The sequence below is a fragment of the Hypomesus transpacificus genome, chromosome 13, assembly GCF_021917145.1.
Source record: "Hypomesus transpacificus isolate Combined female chromosome 13, fHypTra1, whole genome shotgun sequence".
Lineage (NCBI taxonomy): Eukaryota > Metazoa > Chordata > Actinopteri > Osmeriformes > Osmeridae > Hypomesus > Hypomesus transpacificus.
In genome coordinates, this window is record NC_061072.1 from 9945360 (window position 1) to 9961779 (window position 16420).

The 16420-nt window shown below is 40.3% G+C and overlaps 2 protein-coding genes across 2 annotated transcripts in view; both read left to right on the plus strand.

Moving 5' to 3' along the window:
- Positions 1-2048: 2048 nt before the first annotated feature.
- LOC124475806 (ras-related protein Rab-5C-like) lies at positions 2049-7196 on the plus strand. Its single transcript, XM_047032640.1, has 6 exons — positions 2049-2212; positions 2862-3185; positions 4519-4670; positions 4981-5103; positions 5321-5414; positions 5575-7196. Exons 2-6 carry the CDS (start codon positions 3020-3022, stop codon positions 5700-5702), a joined length of 663 nt encoding a protein of 220 aa, XP_046888596.1. The 5' UTR covers positions 2049-2212; positions 2862-3019; the 3' UTR covers positions 5703-7196.
- A 4401-nt stretch (positions 7197-11597) lies between these two features.
- Positions 11598-16420, plus strand: part of LOC124475618 (zinc finger protein 385C-like) — a 38863-nt gene continuing 34040 nt past the window's right edge. The window contains exon 1 of the mRNA XM_047032378.1: positions 11598-11685. Within this exon, the coding sequence (XP_046888334.1) occupies positions 11637-11685 (49 nt within the window). The 5' untranslated portion in view covers positions 11598-11636. The remainder of the gene's footprint in view (positions 11686-16420) is intronic.

Below are 16420 nucleotides of genomic sequence, written 5' to 3' on the forward strand. Positions count from 1 at the left end.
ACTGGTGACATATCATTTGTGTCTGTTTCCTAAACCCCGGGCTTATTCCTTACTGTTTAACATGTGTCATCAGAGATGTGTTGTCAGCAATGATGCCACTAAATATCCAGTAATTAACAGCTTACATAGTTTCAAAGGCCTTGTAGTACCTACATTACTAAATGATTTAAAAGTTGTCAGCTTCTCAACAATGGCCGGCTCTCATCAAGTCGGAATTAGTGACAGTTCAAAGGCAGTTGCACTTGCAGGGCACAATGGGATGGTCGTTTTGTAATAGACCAATTCTTACTTGCAGCAACAAGTGTCTGTACAATGTATATCCTAATACTTTTCTGAAACTTTAAGCTATATTATACATGAAAGAATAATACCTATGGTCTTTACGAATTGTAGCCTACCTTGCAATTTTTTTGTGGCAAAGGGATATCATGGAATGTATTTTTAATGACATTAGGCTATGCAGTACAATGTAGCTTTATTCTATAACATTCAAAGTGTTTTATTATTGTGTTTCTGCTTCAGAACAATTTGTAGTCGTAGGGAAACTTTGTCTATGTATGGAACAAAAATATAAAAATAGACACACTGGTGTACCTGCATTAGAATAATAATCGCATTCATCTGACAGCAAGACACCAGCTCTCGGTCCACCTCCACCGTTAATTAGACCATTGATTCGTGTTACAGGCAATTAATGATCAAATTAGGAGAGTGGGTCTATTCCCCTTTGACTATTGGCTACGTTGCATTGCAACTAGGATTGTATTTTATTTTCGCGTTCTCAAACTAACCAAGTCCCAGTGGATTGCCTCCTGCTTTTCGCGCTCTCACCTGTCAGTCACGGAGCCACAGCAGCATCTGATGGCGCATAATGGCCCGTCACTTTTTCACCTGCTTGTCAATCATCTGTTGTCGCTCATGATCGTAGCTGTCCTCCTCACCGCTCCCGGTATCTAATGTCTTTCCGTGTATCGTGTTCGCAGTGCCCTCAGCAACTGCCACTTTTACTATTAGCTCTTTTGGGTGGCACAGTGGCAACGGTTTCAGTGCCCAAAACCCTCAACCTGGTAGGTTGAAAGGGTTCATTTATAGTTTGGCTGTAACCAACAGACCACATGGTGTTTGAGGTTATTAGATACACTGCTCAACATCCACAACTTGAGAATTGAGTTGGCTACCCATGCTAATGGTTTGTTAATGAAAGTCCTTTATAATAGAGTGGGGTAGTTGGCGAAGAGATAAGCGTTGAGGACAGCTAGAGGCAGGGGCCGTGCCAGGTCCTGTATCGTATCTGCCAGGTGGTCAAAGGTGCGTGAACTTATAGTAGTAGGTCACGTCATATCTAATCGAATTGTGTAAGGGTGAATTAACTTACCCCCTACGCTTAGTCAACAAGGATAGACATTATTCACTTAGGTATCTTAGATCAGCCCTTGAAAACTGTCATGGCAAAAAAGTATGAATTACACATTTCACAGCTATTCTGACGCAGGGGCTATTCAGCAAATTTGATTTGCATAATATCCTGTATAGCCTACTAGTTCGAATAGTGTACAATAAATTACCTGAACACATTTGGTACTAAGAAAAAAATCTGCAAAAAACATCGAAAGTTGGACACACAGGCCTACACAAGGAAAATCACATTAAATGCGAGACTGAAAGTAAAAAAGGTCGCTGAGAAGTGAGAACCTACAATGTTCGTCGAGCAGCGTTTCCATCAGGTAGGCATGCATAAGACGCTGCTTTAATTTTTTTAACAAGTAGTGCCATCCTGTGGTGAAACACGGTCAGTAAGGTTCCCATCCTCCAACAGGCTTGTAAAGGTGAGGGAACATGTACAGAATGGGTACAGTCCAATTTAACACAAAGCAGTGTGATGTGTTTTGTACCCACACACATACAGCTCTTCTTGACTGTGATGCCAAGAAACGTAATTCCAGTGTATCTCCTCTGTTGAATTTTGTTTGCATGAATCGTATTGAATCGTTGTCATAACCTCCTGGATTTTAACTGTTAAACGAAAGTCTAGCATTGGATTGGTCAAGAGCTTGTATCATGTGATGGGCGAATCCCGGAATCTCGGTTATGCAAGGCGGAAGTAAGGACTGGGTTATTTGCTAAACTGAAAAGTGTCCGAAATAGAAAACACAAGAAACATATAGCATTGGGGAATCATACTTCTACGACTTATGTCTGTTTTCTGCTTTTGGTAAGAAAATCGCATGCATCTCTACACCATTCCGACATGTTTATGTATCCTGCGACGTATTTGTATTTTCCAGTTGTGCTAAGCTAAATAGCTAATGTGGCTAACGTTAGCTCTCAAGCGAAAAAGCTAGCCAGATAGATAGTAGCGATTCCGACTAGTATTGTGTCACGAGATATGCCAAAATAACCTAAACTAATAAGACTAAAAAGTTAGCTAGCCAGTAGGTGGTTTGATTACATCTGATCTTCCTGTGTACACCTTTGCGTGCGTTGAAGTGTTAGCTAGCCAATAGACTATGGACAGATAAGAAAAGCTCATGTTCAAATAACAGTCAGACCGTCCTTACTTTAGCTACAACATTAGTAAGTCATTTAAAGCCACATGTATTTCACAGACTACAAGTATTAAAGCTGTTTGGATAAATGCAAAGTGAACCAGGTCTAACGTTAGTGGCCCTCTATTACTTCCACTTACACTTACACCTTGAGGGACTTTCCAGCCTACACCAGGAACTGACCACTGAACAGAGCAGAGAGTGCATTAGTCAGTTAGACAGGCAGCTATTTTTAGACAACATGTCCTGAAGGTAATTTTCAACCACATTATAGGGCATTGTCAGACTCTAAACCAACCTCTACATTTTTAACAGATTCCAGGTTCCAGATATCTGCTTCTACTACCCTTGCTGTGGCCTCCAAAACCTACCAACAACTTTTCAAAAAACTTCAACCACCTCCACCAGTGCTGCCTAACTTTTTGTGGCCCAGTCCAGGCACCTCTTACCCAGGGTAGCCTCCTCTCAGCTCCATGGCGGGTCGTGGAGGACCAGCGAGACCCAACGGTCCAGCAGCTGGAAACAAAATCTGCCAGTTCAAGTTGGTGCTTCTAGGGGAATCAGCTGTGGGGAAATCCAGTCTGGTTCTGCGCTTTGTCAAGGGCCAGTTTCACGAATATCAGGAGAGCACTATTGGAGGTAAGGCATTGCATTTGGGTTGTTAAACCATTTGTCTTCTCAACCTCTGCCAAAACAATCTAGTGGTGGTGGTTAAAGTGTTTTTAAAACTTTGGTGCTGTAAATATTTCTTAATCAAATGAACTACTCATGATCCAAGTGTTTCCAGAATGAAACATGGTACAGATGGTCATGGTTTCAAATAGAAACCAGGGCTTTGCTCACTCATCTTTATTGATAATATGTCCAATGACAAAAGCAGGCTAAATTGTGTGGAGCGTCTACTGGTCTGTTTAGACAACTCAATTGATGCAGCTTCATTATGCAGTAAGACTGACAAAAAAACAACTATGTTGTTGTACTTTTACTGTATAAATGCACACAATAACTATCACTGACCCACAACGCAATGTGCATAGAAAATTGATCCTATGTATCAAGTATGTGAGGGTTCAAAGGATACGAGTAAGTTATTGGGCTGTTTACTGCCAATGGCTGTCATGTGATTGAGGATTTTTTTGCTTGCCGAGTGAAGTGTTAAAAGCTTACATCCAGTAGATTAGAATCTGTGTTGGATCTTTAACTCTGAAGTCGCAGGGCCAGTCGAGTGAGTTCATTCTGACAACTCAAGACCTGTCTGACAGGCTTGGGTAACGTGGTAAGATTCAGTACCCTGAAGATGTTTGTTTTTCTAATGTTCATACTGTCTGTGAAACTGCGGGGCTTAGTAATTCCCGTTCCTGATGAATCCCCTTGTCAGTAGCTTTCTCCTCTTTTATACTGTCCAATATTTGTTATCTTTGTCGCCTTACACAATTGAAGTTATGTAACATAAAAGCCCTTTGTATCAATGTGTTTTGTCAGAATATCAGATGTTATTCAGCACCATGGTTAGGATTGGAGTACAGTTCATTAATCCTCATCAAGGCCTTTTGAAGTATGCTAATGTTTACTTTTCTTGTGTGTGTGCTTCTAAATAAATTTAATGTATGTGTACCTAACCTATTTTGCTTGTTGGATGACTCAAAGCAAGATAATAGCCTCGTTTCCATGGGCCACTGTCCTGATGTGAGGAACTGCAACTGAAAGCATGTCTCCGCACAAAGGCCCTTCATTGATTGGCTAGGCTATAGTATCAAGTTGCAAAAATAAGGTTGACAATGGCATCATTGATCGAGTCAGATGAAAAAAATATAAAAAAGAATAAGAAAATCAAGGTTTGTTGGAGGCTGGGAGACAATGCAAGCTAGGACAGTATTGCTATAAACTAATCTCAACTGATATTTATTTTTTTTATTCCAGAAAACATTCTTGTCATTTTCTGTGCGGTTCTCTTTTTCTTCCTTCTTTCCAGCTGCCTTTCTCACACAGACGGTCTGCTTGGACGACACGACAGTCAAGTTTGAGATTTGGGACACGGCTGGACAAGAGCGCTACCACAGTCTGGCGCCCATGTACTACAGAGGAGCCCAGGCGGCCATTGTGGTCTATGACATTACTAACACAGTATGTTTGATTCTTGCTCACAATTGGTAGCCCAGAATTAGTTAAATTGTGAGATGAAAAGTATTGAAACAAATCAGAATGTTGGGAGAAAGATTATGAACTTACAAGATAAAATAAATAAAAATCCTCTCATCCTGAAATAAAATAAAAAGTCACTTCCTATTAAATATCAGGAAACAACCTTATTTGGTCAAGTGTTGGCCAATTTTCAGACTAAATAAACAGTTGAATAGAATGAATGTTTTTTCCAGTTAATGAAAATAGAATACGACTGAATACAAACCAAGTTTTGTTGTTCATGTTATGGCAGGATACTTTCACACGAGCAAAGAACTGGGTGAAGGAGCTGCAGAGGCAAGCCAGTCCCAACATAGTGATCGCTCTGGCTGGCAATAAGGCAGACATAGCTAACAAAAGAGCCATTGACCAACAGGTGAGTGTGATATCAACTATGTGTGTTTATAAGTTAGTATGATATGGTACATGGTCATTTTGTTTATGGTTAATCATAATAAGGATAATGAGGATGAGGTTGATATTTACCATAGATGAAAAACAAAATGGAAACATGTATGCTGTGATATTTATACTCAAGGTTAATGGGCCACTCCGGTAACAAAAAAAGTGTCATAACGTTGTTGTTTTTTTAGGAAGCACAAGCGTACGCTGATGATAACAGCTTACTCTTCATGGAAACCTCAGCCAAGACTGCCATGAACGTGAACGAAATCTTCATGGCCATAGGTAAGAATAACATGATCTAAATGAAAGAAAAACCATAGAGGCTATAAGTATGAAAAGCAAATGGGGTTCGTTTCTCGGAATCTTGTTAATTAATTCAAATTCTTAATTCTAAGTTCTCTTTTTCTGTGGCTAAGAAGTAGTTTTTGTTTTTGCGCTGCAGCCAAGAAGCTGCCCAAGAACGAGCCACAAGGTGGAGCTGGAACAGGGGGCCGGACCAGACCTGGGGTGGACCTACAAGAACCTGCCCCCCAGGGTCGCAGTGGCCAATGCTGTGGTGGGAGCAACTAGCCAATGGAAATGAACTTACCGAGCGAGCCCTGAACAACATTGTCAGGATGACAACCAATTAGAGCCCAGCGAGGGCCGGAGACCGGAACCACTTAGCCCTCCGCACTTAAACTGAGATTACAGATGAGATTTTATCTTCCCCTTTGATTGAAAGGAGTGTTTAAAAAAAAAAAAATCATAAGCTACCACAGCCCTCTCTTATTTTTTTTCATGTTCTTCTCTCTATATATCTCTCTATATCTCTCTCTCTATATCTCTCTCTTTATATCTCTCTCCCTATATCTCTCTTTTTATATCACTCTCTCTTCCCCTCACTTCTTTGAATCTTCTTCTCCCATACGCAACCTATTTGTGTTATTTAATTCAAATATTACCTGGATTATGTCAATGCTCTTGAGGAGTGTTGGCGATTTCTGTAACCTTCTTCGTGTCCAGGTGATGGGTGCATGCTACATTTTCTTTATTTTCTACCCCACTCCGATCTTTTCCTTCCCTGTTGATCTTCCTCATCTGGAAACCCCAAAAAGATCCTCAAAGGGGAAAATGTGTCTTAACACCTCCCAGTTCTCTCTCTCTCTCTCTGTCTCCATTTTTGTAAATTAATAACAGCCTTCATTGCAAAGACCCTCAGTTTTTTCCTGGTCAGGAAAGATGGTCAGGAAAACCACATGGGCCTTTGGTAAAGCCACTGTTGTGGCGCAGTAGTGTATAATTTCATTGGATACACCTAATGTGATATCTCTGATCTGTGCATCAAATTTAATTATGTACCCAATGTGCATTAACACCTATGACATCAGTCATTTTTAGCATCATGTGTTTTTTTTTGAATCTGTAAAGTAAATGTGAAAATAAATTCTAAGGCCAGAAGAAAAAGTTTGTATGTGGTGAAAATAATTGTCCAGATGTAGATTTATGAGTTCAGATTGGATTATATATAAATACTTTTCATGAATAATTAGCAGAATAGGGCGTACCGATGATACTAATACAATTTTATTAGGAAGTGCAGCTATTGTGTGAAAACATGGTCAATAATAGTATTACATACATTTTACGTTTACATAAAATTACATTCCAGTGACATTAAATTTAAAGTATCCCAAAAAGAAAAATCCTCAGATTTTTTTTTTAAACTTTCATTGGCTTGCTGTTTCTGCTTTGTGAAGAACCCCTACAGTGGTCCATTAAGTAACTCCACCAACCAATCTACAAAGGGATAGTATACACATCAAAATAAGGGGCACATCACGTCACATGACAATCCTCAATCTTCTGTTTATTTGTGTTTTGCTTAAATAGTTCTGTGGGTTGAAATTATTTTACCATATCTGACATTGTCTCTAAATGGCCTTTTGACTTGTCTTCTGGAATCCCCAAGACTGCACATCATCTCTTTGTTAAAGTATAAATGTTGGGGGAATGTCCCTGTACTTAATGTAAGTCGCTCTGGATAAGAGTGTCTGCTTAATTAATAAATGAAATGTATAATAACAACGTTTTTATGCTGTGGCATCAATAGTAATTTTGCCTGCTGCAACAAACAAAAAAATCTGGTGGGGGATAGTTTAGTCAGTCTAAAGTTATGCCTATTGCATTTGACCAGTAGATGGCAGGACAGCACTGACTTTGCTTGTAATTCCTTAGTTTGCCAAATAATTCCCCTGAAATGCATTTTCAATAGAACACATTTTTCATAAAATATACCATAATGTCTGCAATGCTCTGGAATGTTACGTAATGTTTTGTGTAGAATTCTTTTAATTGAATCATCAAATAAAATAACTCCAATGGTAGATAGGTTGATTAAATTATGAGAGCCTTTTCACTTTCTTTACTAATTAAAAAACGCGATCAGGAATAGGGTACAAAAATGTGTCCTTTTAAGCTATCAATTGGCTGAAGAGAATGTATGTTTTTGTGTGTGTGAGAGAGAATCTACAGTGTACTTGTTCCCTTGAAACAACATTGAATATATTAGTGTGTGGTTTACCTGTGAGTGTGTTGCTTTGTGAGAAAAGACTTTGTGTGTAGCAAAAAACTATTATCTAGTATCTTGCAGGAGACCTGCCAATTCACAGCTGTAGCTTTAATCCTCTAAACTGCCATTTTTGTGTCTCCAGGTTAATGCAGTGGCTCAGTCTTTAGATGAACTGTGCTTTCATGCATGGTCTTCTTCTTTTTCTACAATGGTACTGTGAATGGCATTGGTTATAATGTAGTGAACTAATGAAGATGTGTGCTCGCCTAGTAATTCAATATCCAATTTGCAATTGTGCAAATTGCTAATTGTGCTATTGTTTTCTAATACCATAAGTGGTTAATCTGTTTGAAAATACTTGCATACTTAATTTCTTGTAGTATGTTGGATGGAGTCTGAAATTGTCCATTTTGTAAAGTCTTTCAAGTCAGATATCAAATGCCACTGCAAACTGGGAATAGAGAAAATCATGACACCTAAACATAAAAGGTAAAAAGGTTGACCAGCATCCAAAGCATTACTTTAAAGTTTCAATTGTTTGAGAAGGTGCAACAAACCGGAACTATCAAGATTTTAAATTGGAATGGTCGTATATACTGTATCCTGATCATTTTAAGGTTGAGATTGCAGCTCAAATAAAGCACCTTTTTCACAACACGTACAAACATACTTTTTGGTTGGCCTGCCAAATGCATGCAGACACTGTTCCCCGAGTAAATGATTTCTGGTTTGGCAGTACCGTCAATCTTTCATTTTGTGAAAAAGAAATTAATTTCATACTACACTGCTGTTGTGAATCACCAGGGCAAGCAGTAGTATGAATTTACATTTGTAGATGTAGAGAGAGAAAGAGTGAAAGACACGGAAAATGAAAATAAATGCTTGCCCTATATATTTGATCCTATATGATAACCTCTTTATATTCAATTTTCAGCCCATCCAAATGGCTTAAATTGGTAGTTTGGCCCATAACTACCATGAACAGTGGTTGTCATAACAACAAGGATTTTTGAATTAACCTCCCGGCGCATTCTGTGCTATGGTGGACCCAATGAACCATTTCTGTTCCCCCCCATCTGTCAGGTGTGAGTGCAGGGGGTGGACCCAAAATGCAGGGCGAGGCAAGCAAGGAAGGATAAAAAAATATATATATATTTATTTTCTAAAAAAACTAGGAACAGGAGGGAATACTCACAGGTACGATAACAACAAAGCGACAAGGATTGACAAAGGTGATAACAGCTGGGTGATTGGAACGAGAGGCAGGAGTGCATGGAGCTAGAAAATTGCGACAAAACCTGGACCAGACACACACACCCAGAGAGACTGACAGAAAACAGTAGGGCAGGGAGAACTAAGATAACAAAAGAATAACTGGGGCATGGCCGTGGCCATGACACCATCAGTACGCACAAGCTTAACTGAGGTGATACCCATAACAAAAGTGCGAGATCCATCCATCACTTGTCTAAGGGAAATGGGTTTGAACCCTAGACATACAGTACATCAATAATGTGTTAAAAACGTGCAAAGAAATGACCTTGAGAATGTCCCCTTTTCTTTAGAGCAAGTGAAGACCTCACCACCACATACAGATATGCCAATTAAATCCACAGCTCTACCAGATTTGTTAATTATCTTGCCATTGCAGTGAGCAACACATCTGAGATAGCCTGAGCTGTTCCTGATATGATTCTTCCATTTTCCTAGGTAAACACACACTGGGCAAATGCCAAGGGCATTCAGAGAATGAGGAATGTGTTATCTTTAGCTTTGGCAATGATGATGTTCCATATTCTTATCCTGCAGTAACAAGACTAATCTCTACTATGGCCACTTAAAATGTATCAGTCGCCTGGAAGAGTTTGTTAAAAATGGCATGCTTATTTAGGCTTCTCTTTTTCATCATTTTGTGTTTACCCAAGCTCTAAGCATTAAGACAATGTGTGGCTCATTTATAGTAATGTTCTCATCAATATTACACAATGTTTAAATGTATAGACCTTATTCAGCCCATTTTTTTAAATCATAAATCAGTTTTAATCCCATCTCAATTGCCACCCACCCTATCTGGGGTCATACCATTAAGTGACCTTGTTTCATCAAGCAATCTGTAATAAGATCTTTCAGAGCTGCCAGAGGGTCAATATTTGCTTGTCTTTTGCTCTCTAGTTCTTCCTCCAAAATCAGTCTTTGATACCACCACAATTTAGCATTTACCGTCTAACTTTGAAGGCAAAGATAGATGGAATCGGCATGTATGCACTTCAAAGCCTGTTACTGTGGCAACCAGGTAAATTGGGAGGTAAGGGTCTGGGGGGGCGGCAAGGTTGTGATTGAGATAAGCCGTAGGCGAAGTATGGAGGGCAGACTTAAAATGGCTTCAAATTAAACCATTCGAGATAATGCACATGTGCAAGACCGCCATTGTATTTTCATGCACTTTTACATCTCCTTGCCTTTTAACTCAACCCTATTTTCAAGCAAGAGTGTGCTAGAGACTCAGTTCAAACCTTCAGAAACTCAGAACAAAAAGTTTATTCAGGTTATGTGTTTCCACCTGCCAGCATCTTGAACTTGAAACAATTCATCCAATAAAACTATATGACTTTTCACCCATGGGAGATATTTTCAGTCCGCTCTCAATCATTTCTTCAGATGGATAATCTATTAGCACAAGATTATTGCTGCTTTATACACATTAGATACGATTTATACTTCCAGTATATGGCAGCTCACAAAGCCTGTGGATCAAAGTTATGGGACCAATACTTTAATTCACTACTCATCAGTTCTTAAAGGCTGGACTCTCTCTGACTCTCTCTCTCTCTCTCTCTCTCTCTCTCTCTTTCTTTCTTTTGTGTGTGTGAGTGTATGAACACACATTTTATTTTTAGGGGAGCCTTCTTGCTGGTCAAGCAGGGTTGCCAGAGGACTTCCAGTGCAAGGACATAGCTCAAACTCCAAGTATGTTTCCACAGCATATCCATCACTGTCCAGCTGACAGCTGTCCCGCGCACGGAGAGCGACGGTGGCCAGAGCTCACACAAACATGTGCCCGTAGTGGTATGCGTCCAAAGTCACCCACAGGCATCCGCTTTTGAACGCAGCCCAAAAATGTTAATGAGGAGGGGTGATAGGCCTGCATGGCAAAATAAGGCCTAAAGGTAGAGAGAGATTTTTTTTAACATGGTGAAGATGACATGTGGTCTGTATTTACCTTGACCCTTGAAGTGGCAGTCATTTGTGAGTGAGTTATTAATAATGGAAATGAATACTTATTAGTGGCTGTTAAAAATACATTCTGTATCATGCGATAAGATTTATATGAAAGACCCTAAAGGATGGAAATTAAAATGACCACCTCAATCCCAACTCTCATTTTACAGATACTTTAGCTTCTATATTCTGTAAGTTGGCAACAACAATTTTTGAAATAAAAATCATCTCACATTCAGTAAACTGAATATATATACATATGATGTGGGTCTTCGGTGGACATAGATATCCATAACAAAATATAATTTAGAATATGTATATTAGTCTAAAATATTCGAAACTGTTTGTCCAAAGGTCATTGTGCCACTCAGATAATTGGATCCCATAATCAAAGTGTGTTCTTTTATAGGCTATATTTGACTATAGATTGGACTTGGTCTATGTATAATTGTCCCATTTATCCTTCTGCATCACTCCATCAAAAACCTATAATAGTTTTTTATCTAGTATTTTAACACCCTAGAATCATTTGAACTCTACCGGGATCTGTTGAGTCTGAAGATAGATGACGTTGACCCGTTTTTCTCAGGTTACAATCATTCGAGACAACTACTAAGCACACACTGCATCTAGCGGGGGCATAACAAGCGTGGCTGTCTTGGCGCGCTCGTGACACTTCCAACGCTTCCACTGCACCTGCAATTCGCGCCGCAACAGCTGTGACAGACATCGAAATGTTCAGCGGCAGCGCAAAAGGAGGTACTCTGAAAAGGTCGAGAACAGGTAAGATAACATTCGTATACCAACCCAGAGTCTAAATAAGTGTAATATGTTAAATTTTACCGCAGAATATATCGATTGAAGTGAAAGAACCAGTCTATTTTGTGCCAGGTGCCACGACATGGCGCGTCTGTGTTTTTTGATGTGGGAGCTTACAGTGCCATGAAGTAGACAGTATAACTGTAGAGAAAGGCTACAAACAAGACCGATTTTTAGAACAAAACCTCTTGATTCGACCATAGGCTACATTGTTTGTCTTAAATTGGTCTCTTCGTCTCAAGTTAAGGTCTTTAAATAAGTTTGAAATGTGTCATGCGCAATTATGGACTAACCTATGTAACTGTATTGAAGCCTAATTTAATAATAGCAATTGCAAATATTACAATTGATTCACTGCAGTGCTGAGGACGGGTTTGTGATTTACTCTCAAGTGTTTTCGAAAAAGTTAGTAAATATTGTTATTTAGGCTACCAATACCTTTTGAAATCAAGTAGCGCCGCATTTCCGAAGCACATGTCTGGCTGTTCAGTTTCAACAGTTTGAGTTGAGTACAACTTCAAAGGATTTAGGCCTATTCATAACAGAAGATAGAGAGAAGACGTCTTTATTGTCTGTAGCTGTGTTTGCGCGCACCCCACTTGTCCATCTAAAATCGGCTGTGCTGGAGAGCTAGAAAAAGATGAGGCAGTGAGCAAAGAGACTGTTGCTAATCATAGACACAACAAACATAATGCTGAATATTTCATTGGGGTTCCATTTGACAAAAAGCTCACTGTCCTGCTGTACTGTCTCAGCGGATGCCAGCGGTCTCCCCTTGCTGTCGAAGGCGGAAAGTGCTGAGCGCTGAACGAGTGGTGCTGTTGAATTCCTTCAAATGGCCTCTCTGTCTTTGATACAGTAAATGTTCGTGTCAGTGTAAGCTTTTCCAATTGGTCTCTTTCTGGTGGTTGAATAGACCATTTATATAATAGAATGTGATTAATTTGAGAGTTTTCTATAACCTTGTACAAACATTGCCCTTCACTTTTGGTAGTGGGAGCTTTACAGAAACAGTAACCGCTCATTGAGATCCTTTAACTGCTTCAATGCATCATGTCATGGTGCGCTGATAATGACACACGACCGAATGATCCCAAAACATTTTCATTGACAACTAGACTTCCTGAAGCCACCAGGAGATTGAAGTCCTGGGCAGCAGTCTACAAATGGTCAACAGTTCATGGGGAGTCCAACTGTGACACACAGGCACAACATATCTCTCACGAATACAGTAGCATCTCTAGTCTATCTTTTGACTTCTCATTTAAAGACATGTTTCTCATCCGTTGTCCTTTCTGTGAGTGCTGCCATGGATTGCTCCACGTCCACTCAAGCTGAGTGGGCAGGGCATCTCCAGTCATCTACCGAGAGAAAGCAGGATCGTCATCTTATCTGTCCCCTACAGACGACCTCTGCTTCTTAAGGCTGTGCACTGCACCGCCTTCAAATGTAAATGGCATCAAATGATCCGTAATGTGTGGACAGCTGGCCCATTTCAACGGCATGTCCATGCCATTATTCTCAGAATAGAAAATGAATTTTGCTGTCTTCAATAAAGCCCCCTGTTCTTCCCACTGCCCACTCACTTGGTCAACACAGCTGTTTTCACCATGATTCCGCAAGATAGTGTGGTCACTCTGTGTCAGCGTGTGCTGCTGTCCACTGTGCTTCGTAGGTGAGAAGGCAGCTCATCATCTAGCCAGCGATCATCTATCTTAGCCGTGTGGCTATGACCCTACGAAGACAAAGACTGGGGCAGTAGTCGTTTATACATCGCCACCCTTTATCTGATGGGATGGCTGGATAGGTATACTAACTCTTTTTGCTACCTGTCCTCTGTGTCCCTGTGTTTTTCTCGCTCCTCCTCAGCATTCCTCCTCCAGCTCCCTCATCTAACACGCTCGCTGCAGATAACACTCTTTTCTCATGGGTATGAGCCAGGAGGTTCCAAGTGAATGCACTCTCTCGGTCCCCTCCCCTCTCTTTCACCTCAGACAGAGCATGCACTCTCAGCTCTGGACGAGCTCAATGCCACAGCATTTCATCGCTGTCGTCTGTCTCAGTGAAAACCGTCAGCTGTGAAATTGAGAATAATCATGTGGAACAAGATTGGAGAGAGAGCAGCGTGGGCTCAAACCTTCTCTGCCATAGGACTCATAGTGCAGCTGATAAAGTCTCCCTGACTCCCTAAAGGACATCCTCAACCATCCAAGCTCATTTCCTATCATTTAAAAAAACAAACAATATTTTTATTTTCAAACATAGGGTTTTTATCTTTTATGTGTCATACTTGGCATATTGAAAAATTGTAATTTAATGTATTTCTTCTACTTCTTTAATTACATTTTTTGTTTTTTAATGTTTTGTCTGAAAATGTGGTTTTCTGTAACAGTTCGCTTGCTACTAACCCCTTTCTACTAACAAACTTTGTACAGGAAAGGTGTCTGCTTTTCATGTGCTCCAGTTAGCCCATCATGCATTACGTTTCCTAGTTAAGTCACTGGGGGGCACAGCATCATAGTGGAATATGTTAAGGGGACTGGGGGCAGGCAATGATGGGGTCACCACCTGTCCAATGACATTTGGGAACCTACAACCATAATCTGTCATGTTTTGCCCTTGCAGACAAAAATTTGTTCGGGCTACTTAAAGGGTATTCTCATCACTTCGCAATCACCTGATTGTTATAAAAGACTCCTGAACAGATTGCTTTTCCACAAATCACTCTATCACCCCATCTCTGTTCCATCACTGTCAAATAGTCTTCCATCCTTGAAGGGATGGAGCAAAGAGTCATTTTGGCTGTGATTAGGAGTCAGATGCTGGTCTCTCACCACATAGTCCCAGTTTAATCCTCTCTTCAGAGTTTCCTAGGACCTTTGCCTGGTGGAACTGGAGGGAAGAGAATGCAGTTTCCATCATCTCTCTGTAAAGTTTCTGAAAGAAACAGTATATGGAGCTTAGGATAGAAATATAATCTTTTGGGACGCTGTTGAAATGTGAAAATTGCTTTAAAAGGATCAATAGTCGAGTAAAATAATTGAACGAGTCAGTCGATGCCGAGCTGTAAAGCGCTCTCCAAAGAGTAACAGAAGAGTAACACACCATTTACCCCATCTTTGCTTCATCAATTGCACCTCTGCTGTTATGTAGTCTACAGTAAATCCTTCAGGTTGTCTTTTGTATTTGATATAGTCTAGAGACCCACCATCCGCAAACTATTTCTGTTCAAAGGCAGTGTTTCACTTAAGATGTCAAGATAAGACTATAGGATCAACATAATTTAATCTATTTGACATTTAAGCAATATTACATGAGAAGGAGTACGTTATTGCTGAATATATTAGCAGGGCTGTGAGTATGACCTACAACCTACAACCATGCTGATATTCAGCAATTATACACAACCTTGAGTATGATATTGATTTCATAAAACAATTCTACAAGCTCCATTAGTTAACAAAGTGACATCAGATTATAATTTGTTTGTTTATTCAATCATTTATTTGGCTCTGCTAACACAAAATAATGCTGCCACTGGACTTGGATTGGACTGTTGCCAAGCAACACGTAAACATTGTCCTGTCCACTAGTGACAAACGGTTTTTAATGGAAGCAGATTGATACATTTAGTTAAAATTCCCTGTGGTGTTAAATATGTTCATGGACTGTCGCGTCCCATCAAAATACTTGATCAAACCCCCCCCCCCCCCCCCCCCCCCCCCCCCCCCCCCCCCCCCCTCTCCCCACACACACACACACACACACACACAGGCCTTAAACCTTCCTGGCTTTTCCCAAGTCGACATGAGCCTCTCAGTGTGTAAATATGGTACACAGAGGCTCTGTATTCTGTGATCTTAGCAACATTCTCTAAAGTCAACTCTCAAATAGGCCATTAGAGATTGAGAAGTAAAAACTTTAAACTAGATTTAACTCTACCAAGCAGGATAATGTGGCGTGCTTAAGTTTAGTGCAGCAAAACTCTTTATATTGCTAAATTACAGATTCAATGGACTGTGAACTGAATTAAAAAACAGTTAGCTTTACTGGGACCTAAAAATCTATGGAGCTGGTTGGAAGTCTGTTCTGCGCTCATGTCGCTGTAAAAGGATAAACCTTGAGGGAGATGCTGGCAGTGGGAGGGTGTGATATGGTTCATTACTTACACATCCCCTAGGGGTGTATGGTGGGCTGGGCATAGGTTCAACACAGCAGGCAGATGTGTCTGCAATCGAGGGGTGCGACTTTGACCTACCCCCAGGAGGAATGTCCTTTGCAGCAGTATGTAATGGCTGGCTAGAAATGTAGGGGTTTGTTAAGTGGAAATTGCTAACTTATAGGCTTTGTAGCTGTGATCTGGTTGATCGGTTGGTCAGTCGGTCCACCAAAATTGCATACGTGGTCATAGCTATTGCGAATTTGCACTTGTTTATTACAGATTTACTCACAATTTCAATTTATATACCCAAACTAAATTATATTTCAAACCGTATGTCCCTCATTAAACCCATACAGCTTGAGTGACAAAACCCTCTTTGACCTCACAATCACTCCTCTTCCTCATACTGTATATACTACATCCTCTTCTCCAACAGAAAAATAAGTCTATACCAGCCTCAGCAGCAAACCTGAATGAGGACAGGAGGGGGCGGTTGGCAGACTGTGTCTCAGGTCCAAAGAGATGTTTTTCTCCCTC

Bases quoted from the DNA above. Each gene is read 5' to 3' on its own strand.
- LOC124475806 (XM_047032640.1), top strand. From the start codon at position 3,020: ATGGCGGGTCGTGGAGGACCAGCGAGACCCAACGGTCCAGCAGCTGGA. The intron at 3,186-4,518 runs GTAAGGCATTGC...CCTTCTTTCCAG, and splicing joins TCAGGAGAGCACTATTGGAG to CTGCCTTTCTCACACAGACG. The intron at 5,104-5,320 runs GTGAGTGTGATA...TTGTTTTTTTAG, and splicing joins AAAGAGCCATTGACCAACAG to GAAGCACAAGCGTACGCTGA.